At 36.7% G+C, this 16166-nt stretch overlaps 1 protein-coding gene across 3 annotated transcripts in view; it reads left to right on the top strand.

Moving 5' to 3' along the window:
- Positions 1-310: 310 nt before the first annotated feature.
- LOC149018458 (uncharacterized) overlaps positions 311-16166 on the top strand; it is a 29261-nt gene continuing 13405 nt past the window's right edge. The window contains exons 1-12 of one of the 3 annotated variants that reach the window (XM_089152699.1): positions 311-769; positions 957-1211; positions 2911-3035; positions 3140-3184; positions 3269-3350; positions 3447-3515; positions 3613-3783; positions 3901-3966; positions 7533-7601; positions 8174-8338; positions 8422-8476; positions 8715-8868. In XM_089152699.1, coding sequence (XP_089008825.1) covers positions 611-769; positions 957-1211; positions 2911-3035; positions 3140-3184; positions 3269-3350; positions 3447-3515; positions 3613-3783; positions 3901-3966; positions 7533-7601; positions 8174-8338; positions 8422-8476; positions 8715-8782 — 1329 coding nt within the window. In that variant the 5' untranslated portion in view covers positions 311-610 and the 3' untranslated portion in view covers positions 8783-8868. Of the gene's footprint in view, positions 770-956; positions 1212-2910; positions 3036-3139; positions 3351-3446; positions 3516-3612; positions 3784-3900; positions 3967-7532; positions 7602-8173; positions 8339-8421; positions 8477-8714; positions 8961-15930; positions 16044-16166 lie in introns of those variants that run through there. The other 2 variants (XM_089152698.1, XM_089152700.1) reach the window with 2 other exon arrangements.

The following is a 16166-nucleotide window of genomic DNA, read 5'->3' as shown; positions in this document are numbered from 1 at the left end:
AAATTTATTGATCAAAAGAGTTGAAAGCATGTGGCAAAATTAGCAGTTCTTGGAATCTTTATAAAATTATTAACTGAAAAACACGTTAGATTTCTTTTAAAATAATAAAAATAAAATAAAATAAAAAATCGTTCTCACGTGTGTGTTAGTTTCAAATTTGTCGATTCTCAAGTCTCAAACCAAAAACATCTAAAACACGTGAGATTATCTTCATAGCGGTATAGCGTATAACTGAAGCACTCGTGCGAATCTCACGTGTTAGTTAGTTTGAAATTTGTCGATTCTCGAGTCCCAAACCAAAAACATCTAAAACCGATTGAAACCAAACTAAGCTCATGGCCTCAGCTAAACAAGTGGCGAGCTTTTGCTGACAAATATTCACCCAACACCGATCCGATCCGATCCCTCGCGCACCCTTGTCTGGTTCTCAGTCTTACACTCATTGTGTTTGGATTGAATCCATCTCTTCACAACTTTTCTGTTGGGTCGTTCTGGATTTCTCATTTACTGCAATGATGATGATTCTGAGGTTTCTCGTTGAAATAAAAGAGAGTCATGATTAGTTTTAGGGTTTTCGAGGGACGTAATTCGTAAGAAGGAGCTTTGAGTCATGGAGAAAAAGAAATATCCGATTGGTTCTGAAAATTACGTTCTGTATGAAGTAGTTGGTCATGGCGCAAGTGCTTCTGTTTATCGTGCAACCTGTATTCCATTAAACGAGACTGTCGCCATCAAAATACTTGATTTCGAGAGACATGGTACTGATCTGGTAAGTCAAATTATTCTCTCTCCTTCTCAAGGAATTCGTTCTGGTCTTGATGAAATTTCGTTTTAATATTGAGTCTGGTTGTACATTTACCGAAAAAATTGTGTTAGAACCTCTGCATGTTCTTATGCCGAGACATAACTTTTAATATTGGTTTGCTGATGTACGAATTGGGTCTTTTTATCTGTAGAGTAATCTCTCACGGGAAGCTCAAACTATGATCCTGGTTGACCACCCTAATATTCTGAAAGCCTATTGTACCTTTGTTGCCGATCACGATTTATGGGTTGTAATGCCATTCATGGCGGGGGGTTCTTTCCTTCATATGTTGAAAGTTTCTTATGAGGATGGGTTTGAGGAAGTGGTTATAGCAACTATTTTACGTGAAGCATTAAAGGGTCTAGAATACCTTCATCAACATGGACATATACACCGAGATGTTAAGGTGAGTCATCATTCTGGGGATTATCCCAAGTCTATCAATGTTCATTTGCTAACTACTTTGCCTTGGTGATTCCAGGTGTCTGTTAACAAGTGAGATTTCTGTTGAATTATATTATTCTCAAGGCTTAATTATTTTACTGAAATTATTTTGCAGGATTTCTTTGCATAGGAAAAGAATATTGAAAATTTTACTGAAACAGAATATGATAATTTTTGGAAAACAATATTAAAACCTTGGACTCTATAAAAAGCAAATAAGGCAACATTTTGGTAATATGTTAGTCCCGTTGTATAACTGCCATCAGTGGAGGGTGCAGTCCCATCAATATGGCAGGATTTCTCTCCTGGCCCACAAAACAGAAGGGCAAAGAAATGAGGATAAAATTTCAATTTCTTGGAGAATAAGCTCGTGTTGAAATAAATATAGCATGATAAGTGAAAGATCCTGTTTTATTTCTATTTTAGTTAGCATAACACGAGATGGCATGAAAGGGTATTTGATCCTCCGACCATCTCAAGGCATTTTCACATAGGCCTTCTAGAAATACTTTAAGTTAATGTGAGGCAAAAGTTCTGGTACATTTGCTATTGACCTCTTTAGGATCTCTTTCAGAAGAAAATTTCCAAGCAAGGAAATAGCTTGCAATGGTGAACTTGCAACCACTAGGTACATGCAAAAGACAAAAATTGCTAAGATAAAGAGTAAATTAGCTCATGTTATTACAACATACAACCTTATATGCCATGCCCATATTTCTGAGAAGTTCAAAGAACAAGACGGCCAGCAGCAATTCAGGCCATAATATTGGACTGAAAATGGATTAAAAAGCTTAATATGGGCACCAGATGGGTTGTTGTTATGATCACCTTTCCGCAAGTGTCCTAATTGGATGAATAGCTTTCATGGTAAATCTTGTTGGCATAAAACCAAAGTGGTTCTCTGTGATAGTAGCTCTTTTACATTTTTTTGGTCTCAAATGGGTTTCATTATATTATGTTATTGTAGCTTTTTTTGTTCCAAATGGAGTTCATTACATTCTCCCATAATTCCATAGTATGACTTACCAGTTCTGTGTCTATAGTTATTGCAGCTCTAAACATGATCATTATTTTTCTAAATGAGACCAAGATACTTTCTCTAGTGTTCTTCTTGTTCTTATAATCTTATCTCATTAAACAGCTTTGTTAGCCAAGATAAACCACAGGTTTCCTAAGCTCTTGTACCATTTTCTTGTAATTTCATTTGGACCAAGTGTTCATCATCATTATCAATTTTTTTTTTTTTCAATTTCATCTGGCTTATGCTCCATCCTATATTTCATTTGGTAGACAATCTAAACCACGTATTGGTGGGTTGATGTTAATTCACACTTCTATAATCAGTCTCAACCTAGCATATTAATTTTCAACCAAGAGATAGAGGTATAACCCTCTCTAGTTTTGTGTTCAGCATACCAGATTGACTGCAGTTGAAGTCGTTTCCTCCTGAACTAAACGATGAGAAACATTTCTATATTTGTGCGTGCAAAATTTTGGTAATTCCTTTTGTTAATTGTAACTCTATGATGTGCCTTTAATAGACAGTTTTTGTTTCTATCTGTCTTATCGTGAATTATATTTCTTGTGTGCATATTTTATGTGTTTTAATTCTTTGCTGCATTTTTTTTCTTCCTCTTTGTTTTGCTATTTCATTTCTGTAGGCTGGAAATATTCTAGTAGATGCCCAAGGTGCAATCAAGCTAGGAGATTTTGGTGTTGCTGCTTGCATTTTTGATTCAGGTGATAGACAACGCACTAGAAATACTTTTGTGGGGACACCTTGCTGGTATAGTTTTGATCTCCTTGCTTCTACATATTTTATATGAGTTAAGTAACATTTTTTATATGACATTTGTTTTAATATCCGAGGTTCCTTATTACTTATTGTAGGATGGCACCTGAGGTTATGCAGCAATTACAGGGTTATGACTTCAAGTTAGGATCTCCTCTATCATATATTTTCCCTGAATCATTAATAAATATCTTGATGACATTGCATGTTGGACTACTGATCTTCAGGGCAGATATTTGGTCTTTTGGTATAACAGCGCTGGAGTTGGCCCATGGTCATGCTCCTTTCTCAAAATACCCTCCAATGAAGGTACATATGTCATTCTGTTTTTCCTATATCTTTATAATGTACAGTATTCAAATTCCATCAGATGCTAGTAATTTTAGCTTGATTAACTTTTGGTAGGTTTTTCTCATGACCTTGCAAAATGCACCACCAGGCCTTGATTATGAGAGGGACAAGAAGTTTTCAAAGGTATCCTTTTTATATAATACATTTCAATTTTTACTCTTCAGTTATAGTTGTGCATCCTTATGGACTATCCCCCCCCCCCCCTTCTTCCTTCCCTTAGTCATTGAAGCAGATGATTGCTAGTTGCTTGGTTAAAGATCCATCGAAACGGCCTACTGTAAAAAAGCTGTTGAAGCATTCATTTTTTAAGAAAGCTAGGTCCAATGAATATATTGTCCGAAATATTTTAGAAGGGTTGCCAAGTCTTGGAGAGCGGCTCAAAAAATTGAAGGTTAGGAAATCACCACTCTATGATGTGAATCATGTGATTCCATGATATTATGATATCTTCATCCACTCCGACTAACACCATATGATTACAAGCTGGCTCATCTTTTATATTAAACAGATGAAAGAAGAAGATATGGTTAAACAGAAAAAAATATCGGATGGGCAAAAGGAGGAACTATCGCAGGTTTTTGGTTTCCCTTGAGCAAAAATAATTAAGTGGTCATTCTTTCTTCAATTGGAATAAATTAGTGTTTTTTTTTATTTTATTATTATTTTTTTTTTATGCATATTGTTGTTAACTTGGTTCTATTAGTTTCCCGTCCTTTTATTATGGCTTTACTTTGCAATATATTTATTATTCTTGTTTCAGAATTTAACGTGCACTAGCTTCTCGATTATCATGGTTACAATACATGTGAATGTTCCATATTGTACTTTATATTTCCGATTGTGATGCCTTGCTAGCATGAGTAGTTAAGGGAGACAAAAAGGAAAAAGTGTTAAGATTTAGGATACTATTGCATGATTGAAGCAATGCAAAATATAAATATATTGACGTTGTTGAGGACTTCTTTTTCTAGTAGTTTTCTACATATATCAAATATTTTTAATTTTTCTGCAAGTACCTCAACTTCTCCATCATCTTTTTCTTTTCCTTTTTCACTTATTGGATTTGAATATCAGCATTTCTTTTTCTGGCATCACTTCAATATATTGCATTCAGAAGAACAGGATATCTGATTCTCTTAATCAAGCTATGATTGTGATATACATTGATCCCAACAACAACAACAACAACAACAATCAAGGTTCAACAACTTGGTCTCAGACTCCAACTCAGTCAGCCAAAAACCCAAGTTGGGCTAAGATCTTGGCAAGTTGGTGAATGTTGAGTCCTACTAAAATTCGCTTCTCCATTCAAAATTTGTATGTGTTTGATGTAAAACAACTAAAATAAGTGTTAGAAATGTAAGAAATGTGAAATACATCAAGCTTAACATAGCCCTCATGGTCCTCATCAACTCCTCTTTCATTCTCATTCGAGTCCTACACTTATACATCATTCCATAGAACTAGTCTAAGCTACCACAGTCTCGTGTCAGTGTTTTTTTTTTCTTTCTAATATATATATATATAAACAAAACCTATAAGATCACACAAATATCAGCACCATTTGGAAGATCGATATAATAGATTAGTAGGCTGACTATAGGATGATGTGGACAAGCTTCTCCAGCATTTAGCAAATCTCTGTTATGTGCCAGATTGAGGGAAAATCACATGAAAATGTATCAGACCTGAAAACATACATGTGTGTCATTGACCAGTGTCTACATACTGTATGATGATATTGGTAGAGCTTATGATGACAGTGGCATGCTAAATTTAAAACCTAGCAGGTTCTTATACACATGATGACACTTACGATATGCTTAATCAAGACACTTTGCTTGGATGTACGCAAAAACATTTGCCATATATACCCAGTAGTCTCCCACTTTGGAGTTGTTTGCAGCTTCTCAAATGATCACACCTTTAACTACATCACTGAACTCTTTCTGTGTTGCTGCTCTCTTACTTGAGGACTGTAAATGATGTGGTTCTTCTCATTTAACAACCAGAAAGGGCTTCAAAATGAAGCACAATACCTACCATTCTACAATGAAGTACAATGTGCTTTCCCTGTTTACATGCCATTCTACAATGAAGTACAATGTGCTTTCCCTGTTTACTCTGAAGTTGGAATAAACCTCGATGCCACTTCTTTTATCCTTCAGGGAAGAGGGAGGTCTCAGCTTTATATGAATCAGAGAAGTTAACTCCTTGTATTATCCAGGTAATTGAGAGCTTGTATCCAAGAAGCATAGTATATAGGTTGATTGGGCCTACTCAGGCCTTCATTCAATTTTGACATGGATAGTTCCTGCTTCAACTGATGCTTCTGTGTCTGGTGTAAAATCCTATCTCATCTGGCTGTTGGCATTTGGTCCGTTTTTGTTCAGAATAATGATGGTTCCTCCATTTCCTTTGGCGTGCTATCTAGCACCTCATGGAGTGTTCTGGTCCCTTTGGTTAGTGCAAAATATTTCTTCTACTGGGTGTCTGAGCTCCTCTGCTAACTCTCTTATGTGTATCTATCTGTGGAATGCCTTGCCTTCCATTCCCAGCCACCCCCAGTGAAGAGTTGATAAATACCATTTGGATGCTTAACTCTTTAGACCCTTTCTGCTCTAAGGCAGCTTTGGATGTCTTCGTGTCCCAAAGGACCCCTGGTTCTTTTGCGCAGCTTTTGTGCCTCAGCAGCTTCACTGTTCGGCATGCCTGCTTCTATGCAGTCATCTCTCATCCTTCATCAGATCTTCAGTCTTGCCCTCTTGCTGCATGTGTTGCAACATGATGGAACATATAAATCACCTCTTTTTTTGGAGAGGGCATCTAGCAAAACGTAGGCCAACAAACTTTAAAGAATCTCCCCCCCCCCCCCCCCCACAGAATAAATTTGGGTGCATAAATCTTTTGCTGGCTCTTTTATGTGTGATGATGTAATGGGGAAGCTTGCCTTCCTGCGGCCATCAATGAAATTTAGATGAAGTGAACTATCAGAAATAGGCCTCCATCTCCGATCCTCCGAATTTGGGACTCAATCTCCTTTGACATTAAAGCCAAGTTTTCTGCAACTTCTTCCACTTGCAGTGACACCCCGGAAAACCAGCATATTCCTGTCTTTACTTCAGAATCTTCCTCTGGTTCATGAGGATACGGTCCTATTTTGGGTTCCTTTTTGTTATCCTCCCCTCTTTAGTGGCTGTTGTATTCTTTTTCTCCTTATTAATGATTTTTTTGTCAGAAGGTTGTGTTTGATGCATGGAAGTGCTTGGTCACAAGTTCAAGTCCTGTATCAGCCTCTCTGGAAACAAGCTGGGATGTTTGGGGTGGGTCTGGACTCTGGATTGAATTTGGAAGTTGGTATTGTGAATTTTCTGCAAAACTTCTCTTCTTACAGCTGCTGCAGACCTACTTTAGGGAGCGCACAACTCCATTGGCTGCCTTCAACTCTCAATCAATTTTATTAATGATCCAAAACTGCTGGTTATGTAATATTATGAGGCTTATGTATAGTCTTTAGAAGAAAATCTCAGTAGGACCCTAACTTGCAAGACAACTCAAACTAAAACTTCTGCTTGACTAAAGACTCTTACTCACATAAAGAACCTTCATATCTCACTGTAGAAGAGTCCAAATTGAATTATACGAGTAGACATGGAATCCTTGCAAGAAGTAGGACAAAACTAGAGGACTCCACAACTTAGGAATCCTACTGTTAATGAGGACTCTAATAACTTTACAAATATGGACTCAAATTCAAAAACAAAAGTAGACCTAGGGTCCACAAACATATTGGACATAACTAGACCCTAATTGGACTCAACTGAAAAAAGTTAAAATCACCAAAATACCCCTTCTGGTGCAGTGGTACTAGAGGGCCATGGGGTTTGGGAAAGCAACCCTAGGCCCTGTTTCAGCCCTGGACTTGGTTTTACATCACCGTTCGCATACTCTTCCCAATGGTTTGGTATGTTTTGGATTTTCATTTTGACTCTTGATTCCCTTTTTTATGACAGCTATGCTTCCTTTCATCTGCATAGAGTATATGACAGCATTAGTAGAGCTTTCTTTTCTACCTAACTATATTTTGAACATGTAATTGGTTATGGCTATTGATTCCTTTCTTTAATACTTTTTATGTAGAATAATTACAAACAATCACTTAGTGGTTGGGAGTTTGATGTTGACTATTTGAAGGCACAAGCTTCCTTGGTATGACCGTGATCATTCTTGTAACATTGTTACTTCAGAGCCTTTTTGGTATCAATTCTCATTCTCATTTCCTAATATTTTTTATTTTTTTGATGTGTTTGGTTTCCATTTTAAATCCTATTTTTGTCTAAAATAAAAGAAAATTTCCTAAAGTTGTAGTAGACTTTTGTCTATTATGGATTCTGGGTCAAAAACTCATTCTATTCATTTTTGCACAAGCCACTTACAATCCAAATGCAAAATGAGGGTATAATAGTAAGCACACATTCTTTTTTATGGATACCCTATTGTTTCTCCATTTTTTCAATTTTGATTTTCATTTTTTAGAATTTTATCTGACTTACCAAACTTATTTTTCATTCCATAATTTATTCTGGACAAAAGTTACAAAACCCGTTTTCATGTTTGACGAAAAATGGATTCTTATATTCATTTATTTTAAATAGGCAAAATAGAGAATGAGAATTGATACCAAAAGAGCTCTTAGCCTTTTAATTGTTATTTGTCGTTGATTAGATTTCTACGAGTTACTAGTTTACTTATGTTACTTTGTTTTTATCTAATCTCATTAGTGTCAAGACGAGGAAACTCTGACCGAACAAGGTGAGACTTCATGTTCCTCTTTAGGTCAAGGGAGCTTGTCTTCTTCCTTTGGTGTTGACATGCAGGATACACAATCAGAATCACAAAGTCAACCTTCTGCTATCAGCCAAAATTTGAAGGACGTTGAAGATATTGTATGTCTGATGCCTTTTTGTAGATTGGTTTGGACAAGATGTTTTGGTCTTGAAAGTTTCCTAATGACAATGGTATTTTGCAGGAAGATGATGATGTGATACAGAACCGGCCTGCACATCCTTCATTTGGAAATCCAAGTATGTATTACTGTGACATGCATGTTCTGTTATAATTATGTTTTTGCAGTCATTATCATAATTTTCTGGACCAATTTGAGATCAATTCATATGAAAGAAACTATATTATGCAATGAAGCTTTTTCTTTTTGTGTTTCCTATGTTTCAATCTCTAACTAATGCTGTCATGTCCATTGCTTTCACCAATAATTATTAGCATTCTTATAAATCACATAATTATTGTCTTTCAATTGTCCAGAGGTAGGTGTGATGCATCAGATGATGAATTCAGTATTTGCTGTATTGCTGGTTCAAGTTGTGAACTAAATATGTCGCAGAATAGTTTGCAGCAGCATCATGACCACATTGAAAATGTTGTGATCGAAAAACTTGAAATGGAGATCAATGACAGGTTGTCAGAGGGTATGATTAGTCATCCTTCTCTTCAGTTTGGAGATTCATCAGGAACCAATGTACTTGATCCTGTCTTTGCCAAAGAAGAGAGGTTCGGTTCTAGAACTACAAAATCTTTTTTAACACAACCAGCCATATTCAATTAGTTTGTTGTGATTCATCAGTTTCGTCTGATCCAATATCAATGATGACTTAGCTAGCAGTTTAGTATGCGTTTGGTAATGTTTCTCTTCTGAGAAACCAGTTCTTATGCAAAACCGTTTTTAATGTTTCTGCTAAAACCGTTCGCTTGTTGGGCGTTTGACCGCGTATTTTCCTGTTGTTGTGTTTTTCTTTTTTGGGTTGAATGTTGTGTTTGTAACTTGTTCTGGCTCTTTGACCAATTTATCACTTCCGTTCTTCTTTGGTCATCTTTTTTGTTGGCGTTCTTTAGCCTTTTCGCGTCCGTTCTTGCCGCCGTTTTCGCTCTCGTTCTTCCGTTCCCGCGCCTCGTTTTGCGTTTCGCGCTATTACGTATATTTTCACTTTTGACCTTTCTCCTTCTCTTCAGAGTGATTTTTTACATCTATGGATAGCATTTGGTTAAAATATTGTTCCTACATATTAAATGTTATTGTTCCTTGGAGAGTGTACAATATGTACTCCTCATTTGACCATTCTTGGCTGAGATGTATATGGAACATTCTTGATGTGACCCCCAAATTGAGGGCCAGTCTTCAGGATCAATTCAGTAGTGAATTAGGTGTTGGGGCTGTTTTAAACAATCTAGGCTTTGGGAATAGGGTAAGCAAGGTTTGGTAATGGCTTAGAAGCTAGGGTTTTATTGAAATCTAAATCTGATTTGTTTTGTTTTTAAATTCCGATTCAAGTTTCAGGGATTTTGGGAGTTTAAAAACTAGGGTTTTCTAGGGGTTGGCTAGGGTTAGGGTTAGGATCGAAGGTAGAGGAGGTGTAGGGGATGATGAATCCAAAAGGAAACTGGATTTAGGTGAAGGGTTTGACAGATCTAGGTGATAAGAGGTTACGGTTACGAGGGTTTTGGGGAAGAAGATGAACTGCACAAATTTTAGGGTTTTGAGAAGAAATTGGGGATGGGGATGGGTATCCAAAATTAGGGAAGGGGTGTGGGTGATTGTGCCAAAGGGGGTTGGGATTAGGGTGAGGAGACTGGGAGACCTAGGGTTTAGTATTGGGGAAGAAACTATGGCTGCCACGAGATAGGAAAAAGGGGAGAAAAGGGGAGGCTGCAATGGGGTAGTGTTGGAGAAGAAAGGGCGTATTTGATTTAAGGCTCAGATGGTGATACAGTTTTTGGGGTGGGGCTAGAAGAATTAGGGCTAGGGGAAGGGCAAAGGAAGGGTGCAGTGGAGAAGAGAGAAGGGGAAGGATAGGGGCAGGGATGGGGTGTGTACTTGTTATAGGGGAAGGGAGGTTGAACAATTCAAAAAACAGAGAGCACCAAGCAGCCGCAGGCTTCCTCCTTGGAAACCCTGCGACCCCAATATTTATTCAATAATTCATAAGCTACCTTGTCTACAAGTGTGGGGCTACATTTATAGCCTTACATTGAAGGATTCAGACTAGGAAGCATAATTAGAAAGCAAATCAAACCAGGACTTCTACTTTGCTTATAACTCCTATTCTACTAACAACACTCACTTATCTCAACCTAGGATGATCCAAATTACAAAACAAGAGTAGGACTAGTCTCCTAGTAGAATTTGGACTACAACTAAAGGAATCCTTCTCTAAGTACGACCCCTAACTAGACTATGACTCTTTCATAACTTGACCAAAACTAAATCAAATACCAAAATAAAAATAGAGTTGGACTCCTACTAACATGCTGAATCCAACTAACTCGAATTGGACTTGGTAAGGACAGCCCAAGTTACCAAAATTCCCCTTGCTTAGTGCTGGGCAGCAACCCTATGCCCTGTTTCAATCCTTAGTTCTCTATTAGAAGGGCCTTGGGTCTGGTTCACATCAATTCTGGACCCTGAATTTATACCCACCCTTTTTTTTTTTCTTTCTTTTCTTTTCTTTTTTTTTTTTTTTTTAATTTTTTATTTTATGGATTTTGGGATTTGGTAATGTGCTGGACATCATCCAAAAGTAGCAATTTATTAGTAATGCTACAGAAGACTTCATTTATAAGCTAAAACTTGGGTGCTTTTTAGCATTTTTAATCCCTTATATGCATTCTAATCTAATGCTTATAATGCCTTGTATATTTGGTTCATTCAAGGATCAAGAAATCAAAAACCAACATCGATATTCAACAGAATAGTTTGGGTAGCAAGATTTAGGGTAAGTTAGATTACGTTGGTGGTTGACAAGAATGTCAGTGAAGTCAAGCGGTAGTATGCAGTGGAAGGAAAGTTTACTGAAAGTTTCAGCCAGTTTTGATGGGCAATTTTGAAGTTACAAATAAATCCTACTCTCCTAGAAGGAAAGTGGCACCATGTTAATTTGGAGATTTTTGGATGATGTAGTTAGAATTCGGTAGCTTAGTTAGGTTCAGAAAACACAATAAATAGGGCTTAGACAAGGTCTAAATTGTAGGTATAATGTAGAGGCAGAATAGGAGGGGGGAAATATCTTCAAATCCAACTAGTAGGAGTCACAATTGAATATCTTCAAATCCAAGAACAGCTTTATTTATTAAATCTGTGTCCAGTGCATCTACAATCCTCTTGTACACTCATGGGTCTTTTGTTTTTTTAGGGGTAAAAATAGAAATATCTTCAAATCCAACTTTTTTCTTTTTTTAACATTATCATGAGATCAAGTCCAACAAACAGGGTATGATTGCATACATTTTACCCTTCTCAGACCCGGCTGAACACAAGAGCCTTGTGCACCGGGTATGACCTCATTTTATAGACTCAAACATGGAAACTGAACTAACGAATGAATATAGGCATTAAGCTATTGGGAAAATGATATAACAAACAAAGCCACCAACTTAAGTAATCTAGTATGCCTAGCCTATACCATATTTTAGGCCCATGAAAAAAGGCCACAGGATCAAAGAGCAATGCATATATTAGACTACCCATGTCTTCTTACTACTAAATTAGCTAATTTACATCAACTTTGACTTTTAAACAAGGAGAGCTAACTTATAACACTGTAGGAACCAAGTTAAAAACATATTCAAAAAAGTACACAGAAACATGCTAGGTTTAGATCTCCTGCAGCAGTAGACCCTCAGATCTGCATCAGCAGGTCCAAAATTAAAATTAAAGTAGGAAAATGGGGTATGGAATTAGATAGATTTTGAATTCGTGTTAACTAGGAAAATAGATATAGTAAAATATCAGTCCATGAAATCAGCAGGTCTCCTCTAACCATTCCTGATACTGGAGCGGCTTTTGAAAGGATATTAGCTTGGACTTTATCAGGGGTTTACCTTACACAGATAGAAGAAAGTCACTTTGGTGAATGTCTGCCAACTGACCACTAGATAAAGGAAGTGCATATTTGACTATTATCAATCTCTTTGTTGAAGTGCCTATCCACTTCAATACGTTTTGTTCTATCATGTTGCACTAGGTTGTCAGTTATCTGATGGCAGCATTGTTGTCATAATAATCTCAAAGATGCTTAAATGTCAAATCCTATCTCTTGAACTAGCCTCTTGAACCACAGGAGCTCACATATTCCATTACCATAGCCCTAGATTCTGCCATTGCACTAGATCTAGCTTTCCTATAAATGTGCAATAACCAAAGGTAGGTGTTCATATGTAATAGATCTAGCCCAATCTGCATCTGTGAAGCCTACAGTCCTTAGTGGTTGTGCCTAGCAGAAAATAGCAATTTAGTTGAAGAGGACTTTAGGTGTTTGAGAATGCGACACACAACATCTCAATGTCCACTTTTAAGGGGCATCCATAAACTGACTCACCACTCCCACTGCATTAGAAATATCAGGGTGAGTAATAGATGGATAGATCTGGTATTTTCTGCATCAATAAGGGTGGTACCACAATCTTCTCCCTTCTGTGGCTCTACTTAAAAAGAGAGTTGATTAGTTAGCATCCCAAAATGCCTCTCTCTTTCAACAAGTCAAGAACAAATTTCCTTCAGCATATATTTGTTTTCTCCTTAGACTTGGATAATTTAATTTGTAAGAAATTTTTCAAGGGAGCCAAGTCTTTGATTTTCAAAATTTTTAGCTATGCAGGTCTTTGGCCTAGATATATTAGCTTCATTATTTCCAGTTACCACAATATCAGCAACATAGACAGTAAGAGGTGCTATAGTACCATGACCTTACTAAATGTCTCCATAAATACCCCATTTTGGTCTAGATGAGTCGAGATATCTCAATCTCAACTTGATGCTAACAAGTCCCAACACTCCTTGGTTTTAGTGCTTTGGCTGGATTTTTCATTTGAAAGTTGGATCTCTACCTAGGCTGTATCAACAAGTTCTTTAGTTCATCTACTACAAAGATTTGTTGATTTTGAAGCCAATCTTGAAGCAAGGTGATTGTCCTTCACAAACTTCATTTATTAAAAATAAATAAATAACTATGTTCTACACTAGTGGAGGGGGTCATGGTACTGTTGTTGGTGGAATAGAAGTTGAAGGAGCTGCTTAGTCATTGATTTCACTCTTTTACTCTCGTGGTGTAACTTATAAGTACACCGATGTTGTAATGTGAATTTGTGAACAACTGAACGTGTTTGATGTAATATTAGACTTTAAACCTTTATGTTCTTCACTTATATCAAGCATAGTCCAAATTTCTGTCGATTGAAATTGCGGTGAAAAGTCGAGACCACTTTTTTGCCAACTGAGAAGAAACCTGGGGAATATTTCAGTGAAATATTCATCTCAGGTTTCTACCCATCTCAGTCGAAAATTTCAAGTCTAAACCCTGTTTTCTAGGTTTTTGAATTTTCTGCACTTCATCTTCTTCAAGTGCAAGTTGCAGTAATTTTCTGAAATCTCAGAAAATTTCTGAAACATCTTTAACCCAATCCCATCTTACCTACACCAGTTCTGGACCCTAAAACATTCATCACAGCCTCTCTGCCTTGCAGAACCGGAAGCCGTAGCCCTCCTTTCCCCTCTGGCCAAAACCTTAATCCTAGTATTACCTGATCTAGGATTTGATTTTTCAAGTCTGAATTTTAACTCCTATATAAATTCAGATCTGGGACTTCAAATTCAGCATACCTGGGCAGTGTTAGAACCTAGAAAAACCCTAACCTAAACACCTAGAAACCCTAACCAGTGCTGGTTCTTATTAAAGAGGGTCTTGGATATCCAACCCTAGACCCTGGGTTGCAACATCTCATTTCTAGCTTTTTTAGCGGATGGCGACCACACAGGCAAATACACATCTTCTAGGTAATAGTTTTTTATAGTTGACATGCTAGAAACCTAGAAGTATGTTAGTATCTTATTATGGTAAAGGGTTGCTTCAGGACATGCCTGTGATACATGCTTATGAAATATTATTATTATAGTTTTAGGTTTAGGATGTTGGTTATAGCAGAAATCTATTTCATACTATCAATATTTCAGGTGACTCCCCCTTTCTTTTCTTTTTTTTTGTCTAAAATTGTTTTGGAAGACTATGCTGTGTGAACCAAGAAGGTTTTTTTTTGTAAATAATGTACGAAATTAGAGAGAGAACTAGCAATTGTGAGACTAAAGCATAGTTACTTGACTTACTTCTGTTATAATTGTTCATTTTGACTTAAAACTGGGGCTTTTGACATGCTAAAACTTAACCAAGATCCCTTCCAAGTGTGGCCATGGGCATAGTTGGATTGCAGATGGTCCCATTGTAAGATTAGTTTATGCAAATTTTCTTGAAGGTAAATGTATATACATGTGCTTATTTATCAACTCTAAACAAGATTAGTATATATAGTTATATTGAGGAAGTAGAAATTCTCATTTTTTCTTCCGTAATTGGTTACCTGGGTCGAGTATCCAAGTGTCCAACTAATGATCAGGCATAAATATGGATACAAACTTGCAGATGGTTTGGATGTTTAATCTAGTTTCAGATACCAATTACTTATTGGAATCTAAATCCAAGTAGATCTTCTTCAAGAGTAAGACATGACAGTGCTAACTGCCACTTCAGATGTAATTCCATGATTTTCTTTCTCTTGCTTTGTGATCAACTTTTGCATTTCAATTCCCTAAATTAAGAAACCACCTCCCACGACCCATCATGGAATACCATGTTATATTGTTTTTTATTATTCCTTCAACCTTAGGCTTCTGAGCCAACCATGTTCCATAACCTCATGGCATCTCCATCTTCATAATCCAAACTTTCATAACATCACATTTCCCAACTACTGCATGTACTCTACCTTGTTTTGTCCCTCCACGAATTTCCATCAACATTTGTTTTCCGTCTCTGTAATCAAGTGCCTGACCTGCTAAATAAATAAATAAATAAAATAATTTATTTGTTAATTTTAATCTCATTCATATGTTATTACAATTAGAGTTTTCTTATTGTTCTTCAACTCTAGACTTATTGCAAAAAACTACCTGTTTCACTAAGATTCTACAATGTGGTTGCACAATAGCCATTTCATTTCAATTAGCCATGTCAAGTGATGTAAACAACCTTAACTTATGACTTGGTCCTTTAGGAAACTTTTGCAATCATGAAAGACTGACAACTATTTTTCTTCAGTTGTCCACTTGTTGCTATTTTATTATGTAACAGACCAACAGTTAACTAGGAGTCATTCAGTTTTCTTTTTTCTTTCATTTTTTTTTTTTTATTTTAATGGCCAAATTTTCTTATGTTCTGTGCATTAGTGTCTTTTTCCTTTATGTAATATTTGGCAGTGATAAGTCTATGCATCCGAAGAACTTGGCAGCACTGTGTATGTTGAATGAGATGCCTTATATTTTAAATTCCTTTCGCTTTTTTGTAATGCATGTCTACTATCTCATGCTTGCCATTGTTGATTTGTTGCTGATTCTACTATTGTTTTATACCCCCATGCATTTAGCACTACACATTTCTTTCATCAAAGTCCCATTTCTTTTTTTTTTTTCATTCCTCAGTCAGAAGCAGCAAAGGCATCATCAGAATATGGTCAATTCTGATGGAACAACAGGTCAGCATGTAGTGGGTGACGCACTATCTGATACTCTTTCTATAGCATCCAAAGCATCAGGTATGTAACGGGTCATTATTCCCTTACAACTGATTGTCATGATGAAATTATTTTCCAGCTTTTGGTATCTTTGTGATCTTACCACACATGGGTTGCCAGTTATTAGAAAAGGTACTCCCAGAT

Source organism: Hakea prostrata, chromosome 4 (assembly GCF_041222555.1).
Source record: "Hakea prostrata isolate BN-2017 chromosome 4, UWA_Hpros_2, whole genome shotgun sequence".
NCBI lineage: Eukaryota > Viridiplantae > Streptophyta > Magnoliopsida > Proteales > Proteaceae > Hakea > Hakea prostrata.
This window is presented reverse-complemented; position numbering and strand designations above follow the sequence as displayed.